General features: G+C 35.8%; 1 protein-coding gene and 1 long non-coding RNA gene across 2 annotated transcripts; both read left to right on the forward strand.

The window, feature by feature from the left end:
- Positions 1 to 995: 995 nt before the first annotated feature.
- LOC145793381 (uncharacterized) lies at positions 996 to 3,580 on the forward strand. The gene is made up of 4 exons (XM_082876198.1): positions 996 to 2,182; positions 2,267 to 2,554; positions 2,643 to 2,742; positions 2,852 to 3,580. Exons 1-4 carry the CDS (start codon positions 996 to 998, stop codon positions 3,578 to 3,580), a joined length of 2,304 nt encoding a protein of 767 aa, XP_082732324.1.
- Positions 3,581 to 5,806: 2,226 nt separating this feature from the next.
- LOC145792313 (uncharacterized) lies at positions 5,807 to 6,186 on the forward strand. Its single transcript, XR_014331697.1, has 3 exons — positions 5,807 to 5,874; positions 5,955 to 6,035; positions 6,115 to 6,186. It is a non-coding gene; the product is annotated as an uncharacterized LOC145792313 (long non-coding RNA).
- Positions 6,187 to 11,478: the final 5,292 nt, after the last annotated feature.

Consider the following 11,478-nt stretch of genomic DNA (forward strand, 5'->3'; position numbering starts at 1 on the left):
GTTGAATGAAGCCACATGCCCATGTAAACGGTGTCTTAATGTCAAATTGGTGGAGAAAGGCCTGTTAGGGGAACATTTAATGATCAACGGGTTTCTTCCAAGTTACACCAGTTGGATTTTTCATGGGAGAATTTGTCATCGCCTATGCCACACAATGTGAATGTCGGGCAAACTGATTCGAATGATAGTGATGAAACTTATGAAATGCTATTCGAAGGATTTGGACTTCCTCCACCAAGCTTTATTCACGAGGCAGCAGGTTCTGGTATTAAACAAGGTCCATATGAGAAAACCAAAAAATTCTTCAATTTATTGAAAGAGGCCGAAAGAGAGTTGTATCCTGAGTGTCAGAAGTTTTCAACGCTCTCATTTATTGTTCGGTTATTGCACATCAAGTGTCTTAGTGGATGGAGTGACAAGTCTTTCATGATGTTGCTCGAGCTTTTGAAGGATTCGTTCCCAAAGGGTGAAACTTTGCCAAAGTCATTTTATGCAATTAGGAAACTTCGTAGGGACTTGGGCCTCGACTATCATAAGGTACATGCATGCCCAAGGGATTGTTCACTATATTGGAAGGAAATAGCTGGTATGGATGATTGCATAGTGTGTCATATGCCTAGATACAAACAGTTTGAGGGGGAGGAGAATGATGTTAAGAAGAAGCAACAAAGAATTCCACATAAGATTGTTAGATACTTTCCATTGATTCCAAGGCTTCAAAGATTGTTTATATCATCCAAAACATCTTCTTTAATGAGATGGCATGCAGAGGGCCGAATTGATGACGGCAAAATGAGACATCCCACTGACTCTCCAGTTTGGAAAAATTTTGATAATTGTATCCCAAGTTTGCGAGTGAGCCACGCAATGTCAGACTGGGTTTAGCAACGGATGGATTCAATCCATTCAAGGCAATGAATGTCTCTCATAGCAGTTGGCCAGTTATTATAATGCCATACAATTTGCCACTATGGTTGTGCATGAAGTAGCCTCATATGACGACGACATTGCTTATCGATGGTCCTTCTTCACCTGGAAATAATATTGACGTCTACTTACGCCTTGTAGTGGATGAATTGAAAGAACTGTGGGAAAACGGTGTTGACACGTATGATGCGGAAACTAATCAGATGTTCCGAATGCATGCTGTGTTATTGTGGACTATAAATGATTTTCCTGCCTATGCAATTTTGTCTGGATGGAGCACGAAAGGTGCTTTAGCTTGTCCTTGTTGTAACACACATACCCGTTCTCGATATTTGAAGAACGGAAGGAAATTATGTTACATGGGGCATCGTCGCTGGTTGAATGGGGGTCACACATTTCAGAAAGCTAGTGCGTCTTTTGATGGCACTCATGAATTCGAACCATGTCTAACTCGGTTATCAGGGGCTAATGTGCTACAACAACTAGGCCCTAAGTTCAAATTGAATTCTAAGCGCCAACAATCTAGTAAACGGAATAGAAAGGGGAAAGAAAAGGAGGAAAATGAGGACTCGGGTCATAATTGGAAGAAGAAGAGTATTTTCTTTGAGCTATCATATTGGGAGCATAATTTGATTCGCCACAATCTTGATGTGATGCACATTGAAAAGAACGTGTGTGCTAATGTATTGTGGACGATATTAAATATTGATGGGAAAGGGAAGGACAATTTAAATACTCGTCGAGATTTGCAAGATATGGGAATTCGGAAGGCACTACATCCTCATAAAAGGGTTGGGAACAAGTATTATTTGCCTCCTGCATGTTTTGCCATGAACAATAGAGAGAAAAGTCTATTCTGCATACTTCTAAAGAATATCAAAGTTCCAGATGGTTACGCATCCAATATTTCTCATCGGGTTAACCTCAAACAACGTAGCATATCTGGACTAAAAAGTCATGATAACCATATACTCATGCAACAAATACTTCCAATAGCAGTGAGAAATTTGTTACCGAAGAAAGTGGTTGAACCATTAATTGAGTTAAGCAATTTCTTCAGGCAGTTGTGTTTCAAAACCCTAGAGGTGGATGGTCTAAATCGTCTTCAGTCCCAAATCGCTCTTACACTTTGCCATCTTGAGAGAATTTTTCCTCCATCATTTTTCGATATAATGGAGCACTTACCCATTCACCTAGCAGAGGAAGCAAAGATTGTCGGTCCAGTGCAATATCGATGGATGTACTTTATAGAAAGGTGTGTAATTCTACTCCAATGTCCATTTTGTATATATTTGATTATTTATACTTGGAAGTCATGTATGCATCTTTTTGTTTATAGGTACCTTATGACGCTTAAATCATACATGCGTAATCGAAGTCATCTTGAAGGTTCAATTGCACAGGGATACTTGGTCGAAGAATGTATGACATTTTGCTCAAGGTACTTGCATGATGTTGAGTCGAAATTGCATCGACCGTTAAGGAATTGCGATGTTAGTGACAATCTTGAGATATTAATGGGGCGGGCTTTAGGAAAAGGAAAAGGGTTTGTTCTTGATAACACAACATGGGTACAGGCTCATCGGTATATGTTATTTAACATTGTTGCGGTTGTCCCATATCGAGAGTAAGATAGATGCAACCTTTGTCTCATTGTGAATGTATTTATACCAACTATAATTATCGTGCATTTTACAAGTAGTTTAATTGTGTAGGGAACATCGTGAATTTATTAAGCGGTCACATCGTCATCTCAGAGATTATGATGTGGATCGTCGTCACAATGATGAGTTTCCCAAATGGTTCAATTCTCATGTAAGTGCATGTTAAGCACAAGTCTTCTACATTTTTCCAATCCATGTGCTTCTATATTTTTGAAGTTGTTAATTGATGTTTAATATTGATAACTTTCTTTGAAAAATAGGTTGCTGAGCTATTAGCTACTGAAAATGTAGCGTTGTCAGAAGAGATTAAAATTTTGGCTTTGGGACCCAGCCAAAAGGCCACTAGATTTAATGGGTATATGATTAATGGTACTAGGTATCTTACTAAGAGTTGTGAGTTGAGAAGAAAAACTCAAAATAGTGGGGTTATGGTGAAGGTAAAGACTTCTAGCTATGCAAGTACGAAAGACATTAATCCAGTGGAAGGTGATGTAGCGTACTATGGATATGTGACAGATATTATTGAATTGTATTACTCTCACGACCATAGATACATGTTATTCATGTGCAACTGGATTGATAACAATAAGGGACTCAAGCAGGATGATTTTGGTTTTACACTTGTTAATTTCAATCACTTGTTATATGCGAAGAAACAAGACAGTGATGAGCCATTCATCCTAGCATCTCAAGCACAACAAATCTTTTATGTTAATGATTCTGTTGATGAAGATTGGAATGTTGTACTCAAGATGAAACCTAGAGACTTGTATGAGGTGTGTGGAGAACAACCAACTATTGATGAAGGACTACATCACAACGAAGTGGAAGGATTTGGTGATCAAGAGTTAGATGTAGCTTCCTTCACTTGTGAGGAGGATATGGATTGGGTTAGGCAAGGTATTGATGGAACAACTGTTGATGAAACTATTGGACCTCTTGAAGCATCGACAGAGGGACAATTTGAAGATGACGAAGAACTGATATGATATTGTAATTGGCAGCATATTCACTTTTACATTTGTGTTTTCTGTATGGATATTCATAATAATAAAATCTTTGTTTTGTACCTTTGTTAAATGGCCATTTTTACCTTTCATGTACTCTTATTTTGTTTTGAATGCAGTAGATATTTATAGATTATCATGTCCTTACTCTTATGTTTGTAATTTTTTTGTAGATATTATCTATGAGTTCTAGCTTCGACCATTCTTCTAGTGAAAGTGAGCAATCAAGCTCTAGTAGTTCTAGTTCAGATAAGACTCAGACCACAGTCAAGATAAAAGTCATACCCGATCCACTGGCATCATGGCATCCACCAGACAGTCTTCCTACCACATTACGTAGCGGTAGTACATCACATGGCTCTGTTTCAGCTGGTATGTATCAACTTTGCTTGATATTTTCTTATGGTATTTTTGAGTTAGATTTGTAGTCCTATCTATCATACATCATGCATGGTTATTTTAAAAAAAATTGAGTTTGGATAATTAAAAGCATAATGTGTGGTATAGAAGCAAGGATAGTAGAATTTTAAACCCCATGGTATGATATGTTGAAATTTGTTGAAATTAAAAGCATAATTCAGATATTCAACTGAAATGCATATTATTTGATTTTCGTTTAGTATAAAAGGTATGCTATAGCTCAATGTTACACTTGACTGCATCTTCAGTGACCAATTGACTGTATCATAAAGAAACTGATATGAAGCTTACTACTATTGTTTTGTAGGTCCTAGCTCAAGTCAAGCCACACAAAAGCAGACAAGGGGTCTCACATATATGCATGGTCAATGGGGTACTAGTGAAGATGGCATTTTAAAAGTTGTTCCAAATGAGTTGAATCAAGTAGTTGAAGGACACACATCCCTTGCTTCACATTTGGGCGTTTTGGCACGAGATGGGAGTCTTGCACCACTCACTTTTACGACTTGGCATTATGTTCCAAAACAAAACAAAGATAACATATGGAGGGAGATAAAGGTATATATGGATATTTAATATGAAATAAGTTACAATTGTATTCCATATGAAATGCATATTACAAGTGTAGTTGACATTGCATATTACAAGTGTCTGTAATTGTAATGCAGGCTCATACGGATGCAGATGAATCCATGAAGAGAACAATAATAGTTTCATTTGGAAAGAAATAGAGAGATTGGAAAAGTCGAGTGAAAACAATGGGATACAAACCCTTCAAGAATGATGCAGAAAGGTTGGCTAATCGACCAGATAGAGTACATGAGGATCAGTGGCGGGCTTTGGTCTACTATTGGGGCACTCAGAGTGCATCGGTAAAATTTTATTTATGTGAAAAAATGTTTATATATGATAACTTTTTTATAACATCTTAAATAAATTTCATATTGGACAGAAATCAAGCAAGAAGAATAGAAAAATTCGGAAGAGGAAGACATTACATCATAGAACAGGCCGAAAGCCTTTCTCAGTAGTTCGACTGGAGGTATAATTATTCTCTCCATTCATTCTTTTCATTCTTTGTCAACTATATCTGTCTATATGTGCTAAAAAGGTGTCAACAATTTGCACCATAATGAATTTACACCAGTTCTACAAAAACAGATGTTATTTGCTTAGTTGTTTATTTTATTTACTTAACTTGTTCACATATTTAATTGCTTAATTATTTAATTTTCTTATTTATCTTAAGATTTTGGTTGTCTTTCATTTATAGGAGACAAAAAAGAACAATGGGGTTCCTGCTAGTCGGTCACAGGTGTGGATGGCCGCATACATGAAAGATGGGACGTCAAATAGTGATTCAGTTAATGAGGTTATGGTATGTGATACTACTTTATCTTTGGACTTTTAATATGATTCATATTTATATTGGAGGCTAATTATTGAATTCAAACTTCCAGACTCAAATGAATGAGTTAGCAAAGCACATAGAGGGATCTTCTACTGACCCTGCAGCATTACAGGAGCAAATCTTCACACAAGTTATGGGCCCAGAGCGACCTGGCCGTGTTCGGACGTTTGGATTGGGACCGTCACCCACTGATGTTTTTGGAGGTGGATATAGGCGGTCACAAGAGCAGAATCGTCTCTTCCAAACTCAAGTTCAGGAACAAGTTCAAGAGCAACTTCAACGGTATCAAATGCAGTTTGAGTCGAAGATGAATGAAGTAATGGAGAAACAAATTCAGGCTATACGCACAGATTTTCAGTCACGAATTCAGTTTTTGGAATTGCAAGCTGCAGGCGTGCCCGTTGATCCAGTTGTTGCACCATCAAACCCATTACATAGGCAGTAGGTATTTTAATTATTTTTACTAGTTATTACTTTAAATTGCCTAGAGCTAATATACAACTTAAGTCTCTTATTGAATGATAGGTTGTGGATTCACTTAGTAGTCATCCCACTGTTCGGCCAATGTCACATCAACAACAATCTCATGCATTTTCATCCCAAGAGGTGAGCAATCATTTAATCAAAGCTTTTTTGACAAATAACATATCTTATTAATTACAATACGTGCTCTTATTAAATATAGGTTCACCTTTCAAAGAAAGAGAAGAAGAATAAGAAGAAGAAGAATAAGAAAGAGAAGAAGAACTAACAAGGTAAAAGTACTAATATCACTAGTTCGTGGTTTATGTTCATTTGATTTGTAAGGCATTGTTGGTTCTGAAATTAGGGTTTTGGTTATTACTATTGTGACTAGTGACTAAATTTGGGTATTTTTGGAGATGGAAAATTAACAATCTTTGTTAATGTATTCACTGTTTGATTTCCAAGCAACATTAAGAAGAAATACAAGAACTTGGAAGCTCACAAGAAGTTTGGGTTAGAATGGTAGTTGTGATGTGAGGCTATTAATCTTTCTTTCATTTTCCATGTGTATATCGATAGCTAACTGGTGTGTTAGTGTAATTTTTGCTTGAGAAGCTCCAGACATGCGAACTCTTTTTTGGTCAGTGTCTGAGTCCTGTTCTATATTTATCAAAAGACCTCGTTTTCGTTTTCTACGTTCATCTGAGTTTCTGGTTGCTAGTGATTCTTCCAACTTTCCAAAATGATTTGAGATAGGCTTTTCCCCGAACCATTGACCCTTGTTTGGGAGGGAAAAGTTGATTCATTCAATGGAGTTTTATAAGTAACCCTGAGACTGGTGTGAGATCAGCTAGCAACTTTGTCAAGCCAACATTGCTTCTTACTGATTTATATGATGTCTTGAACACTTCAGTTGCATACACAAACTGATATTTTCTACTGTCCAAGTGCGAGCTTTGGACAAATTTCGTTGTCATCCATGGTTTATGGTGGACCTTCTATGTAACTTATGGTGGCTTATGCATAATCATGTGATTGTCAAATGTTGACTTAGCTGTTGGCTAATCATGAGAGCTTAATCAGAGTAGTGAATGTTTGTCGTCCCCACACAAATTGAGTGTTAGAAGCCTACAATTTTTACATTAAAGGGGTGACCATTTATGAAGTCATCTTTGCATTTGAAGCTTTGAATTTGGGCTTAGGGCTTTCCTTTCATTGTTGTACTTGAAGTCTCTCTTGCTATGTAATGGCTGCCAAAATGTGCACTCAGCAACATGTGCACTCTTAGAGATAGTCTTCATAACTACAGATAAATGTCATAATCATTTTAAGAAGTTATTTGTCTTGGATTAGGTTTGAGCAGTACTATGTTTTTTTCCTTTAGTCTACAAATATTTGTCAAACCAACTCTGAATAAAGCATTAGATTCTGATTTGAGTGCGGGAAGAATGATTTTGACTTGTGCTTTTGCTGCAGATCTAGATGATCCACTGAAGACTACTGATCAGACCAGACGTCTTGGCTTAATCGTATGTTCTCTGTAGTCATTAAAATTTGAACATAAAATTTGCAATGGAGTTCTTATCTTTAATGTACTGCAAAGTTTTGTAATTTTTGTGGAAAATCCTCTTTATGGGATTTTAAAAAAAAATCTAAATTGGAAAATTCTTGCATTTTTGTTTTGATTAAGTTTTAATTAGGGTAAAGAACTGGAGTATTTAGACTAACTGAAACCATGAAATACCTTAGCCGGGACATAGATAACAAGTTTTATATGTAGTAGGCTCCTTTCACAAAAGTTCAGTAGCTTGGTATGTTCAACAAGAAATTTGTTTTCATAAATGAAGCTTTGCATTGTTTCTTTTTGTTTTTTTGTTTTTAAATTTTTTTTTATTAAGCAGGCAACAAGTTTTGCTGCATCTTTGGGAGAGCATCAAATTATGCACGAGTCTTTAGGTTTTGATACTACAAATTCTCTTTTCTCAACACTTAAATGGGAAACAAGGGTTATTATGGGCTTTGTATTTGTTGGAGTTTTTGAAAACCATTTTCTGTTCTAGGAGTCACGTAAAACAGAAAATAGAATTGAAAATTTGTTAAGTTTATTGTTCTCAGGAACTATTTTCAGGAAAAAAAAAAGAGTTAAAAAAGAACCAGTTTTTAGAGAAACACCATAATTTTGTTCTGTTTTTTTTTTTTTAGCCAGAAATACTAAAGAATAAAAATACCGTCTCATAATTTTCAATTTTCAGAAAATTGAAAACTATATTAGTGAAGTTTTGGCTGTTATATAATTTTTCTGATGTTTTGATTCAAAAGGTTTGATGGAAATTGGTGGTGCATCATGTGAGGTGGATTTTATTTAAGGAGAACTGCTTCTTTTATATAAAATTGGATAAAATATCTTGGGAAGTATGCTTAGAAGTGCCATCCAAAAGTTGTATATACTTTTCCTATCCCAAAAGATGAGAAGAGAAGTTGCAATACTTTGAAGAATTCTTGGTTAAATATTTGTTGTTGGTTCTATTGCAGGTGTGTAGGGGAACTGCCGTGATGCTTTGTATCACCTACTGATAGAACTGATGAGATTGCGAATCCTTTCATCCAGCCAAATGGGGCTTAAATCTCTGGACTTATTATGTAGCTGCCTTCTTAACATTTGGTTTTTTCTCATTTAAGATATTCTAGAGTTTGAATTTAGTTTCTGTTTTGTCTACTTGAATGTCATTGTTTATTAATGTGAAATAGTAGCAAATGCCATATTACATTCTGTGATTTCTTTGAACTGATCAGGTGTTTTGGTGCCCCTACGAAGTGAATATGATTTGAATAGGCGGTCTTTCTAATTGTAATTACTTGCAAGTTATCCATGGTATGATTATACAACATTTACTAAAATTGCAAAACTACTAGTTCCAATCAAGTGTTGACAAAAAATGCACATATGAAACAAACAGGTGATGAGCAAAATGCAGTGTTGATTTGATTTACTTGGGACATTCAAATGCTCCTTTGGCTTCTTCTTTTTTTTTTTTTTTTTTTTTTTTTTTTTTTTTTTTTGCAACTTATAATTAGAAGCAACTACCTGCATATTCCTTGATTCGAACCTTGGTACGAACTCAAACTTTGTGAAAATGTTCTGGTTTTATCTATGCGCTGGAATACAAGTTCTTCCTCAATGTTTGAGGTTTTTCAAGGCTAAATACATCCCATTTTTTGAGGTCTACAATTACCTTTTATGCTATATCTGGTTAGGAGATGAATATAATTTATTGTGGTGGATATATTGGTTATGTTAAAACATGATTTTTGGATTTGGATATGTTATTTTGTGGGTAATGGTGATTGGATATTAAATGAGAAACTGAATTAATGCTTCATTTGTTATTTGAATGAGAGTTATTATTTTATCTGTTAGTTTTATTATAGGTATTTGAATGGGAGTTAATATTTTGTATGTTAGTTTTATTACAGGTATTTTTTTATTAATTGAATGAGAAACCAAATTCAATATTTTCTTACAGGTATTCTTTTTAATTTAATCAAATAAAACTAGCACAATCTCAAAAAAAAAAAAAAAGATATGACGGCGTTTCTGGAAACGCCTCCTAAACCCTCAATAGTAACGGTCATACTTTTTAAACAGATACGACAGCATTTCAAAACGTCGCTAAATATCGTTGGTGACGTCAGCGTGTGTATAGTGGGACATTTGGCGGCGTTTTTTAAAACGCCTCCTATACTAATATCATGACGTTTTTAAAACGTCGCAAAGCTACAGCGACGGCCGCAGCTTTGACGTTTGGTACTAAACGCCACAAAATGAATTAGTGGCGTTTTGATAGATATAGCGGCGTTTTTAAAACGCCACTAAAAGCCCGATTTCCAGCAGTGATAGTTTTTAGAAGCCCAAGCTATTCAAGAGGTCCATTACTCGACATGGTTGTCCAACACGGTTATTGTCAAAAAGAAAAATGGGAAATGGATGGTTTGTGTTGACTTCACGAGCCTAAATAAGGCATGTCCAAAAGATTGCTTCCCCTTACCTAAGATGGACCAGCTAGTGGACACCACTTCAGGGCATGGCAGGATGAGCTTCTTGGACGCATATCGAGGCTACTATTAAATAGTGATGTATGGACTGAATGAGAAGAAGGCTACCTTTATCACTCCAAAGGGCCTCTACTACTATAGAGTCATGCCCATTGAATTGAAGAATGCAGGGGCAACGTACTAGAGGCTGGTAACCATGATTTTCAAACATCTAAGTGGAAAGACAGTGGAGGTATACAATGACGATATGGTCATGAATAGTAAAAAAAAAAAAATCGTGGGATCACCAGGTTGACCCCAATGAGGTGTTTGATATCTTGAAGGCATTTTGGCTTCAACTGAACGCCTCTAAGTGTGCTTTTTGGGGTTGGGTCAGGTAAGTTTCTAGGATACCTAGTGACGAGAAGGGAGATCGAAGCAAGCCTTGATCAATCAAGGCTATACTTGATCTGAAGAGCTCAATAACAGCGAAGGAAGTCCAAACTTTGATCGGCGAGGCAACAGTTCTGAACCGATTCATAAGCTGGAGTTCTGACAAGTGCAGACAATTCTTCCAGCTCTTGAAGAAAGCCACATACTTCATATGGATAAAATCCTCCAATTGCAGGAGATGATTTGTTTTTATGCTTGGTAGTCTCAGACTATGCAGTTGGTGCGGTGGTAGTCCGATAAGAAAAAGGAGAACAAAAGGTAGTCTACTACATAAGCAAGACTTTGGTGAGTGTGAAGACAAGATACTTGTCTTTTGAAAAATTGGCGCTTGCCTTGGTTATGACAACCCCGTTCTACATTATGCTTCTATTTCCTTAATTGTGCATGTGCTTATGTGCTAAGTTTGAATTTGAGTGATTAATATGTTATTAATATGATCTTGACTTTATATCTGTTGATCGTAGAAATTTTTTTATGATTTCTGCTTTGATCTGAAAATTGAAGGCCTTAATGGCGTCAGAAATCAAAATTGATTAATTTAATGTGATCAACATAATTTTTGAGCCTAATAGGAAGTTTGATTAAAATTTGATTAAGACTAAATTAATTAGATTAAGCTAATTAGAGCGAAGTGTAATTTGTTAATCTTAAGCCTTGATTAACACTCTAATCTAATCCTCAAGTATAAATATGTTGTAATTAAGAGCTTGAAGCCTTAATCATAAAATTGAGCTCAAAAATTTGAGATAGAGAGCTTTAGAGAGAGAGAATTCAATCGTAGAGAGAGAAAGAGCTTGGATTTGAAGAATTTTGCTTAAGGATTGAAGAATTAGGAAGACAACTCAAGAACTTGCTAAATTGAGCTCCATTGAAGACCCTAGGTAAGCTTTTGAACCCTAATTCATGAAGCTAAGTTATTTCATATGTGAATTCAAGAGAATTATGTGATTGAGTACAAGAATTAAGCTAAGATTGTTGAATTTAGAGGCAATTCATACATGCATGCATAGTTTGGTTGAGTTTTACCATTTTTGAACATAATTATCTCATCCATGCTGAATTTGAAGGATGAATTGTACATGCATGCATGAATTACAAG

This window comes from Camellia sinensis, chromosome 6 (assembly GCF_055761805.1).
Source record: "Camellia sinensis isolate YWXY chromosome 6, ASM5576180v1, whole genome shotgun sequence".
Lineage (NCBI taxonomy): Eukaryota > Viridiplantae > Streptophyta > Magnoliopsida > Ericales > Theaceae > Camellia > Camellia sinensis.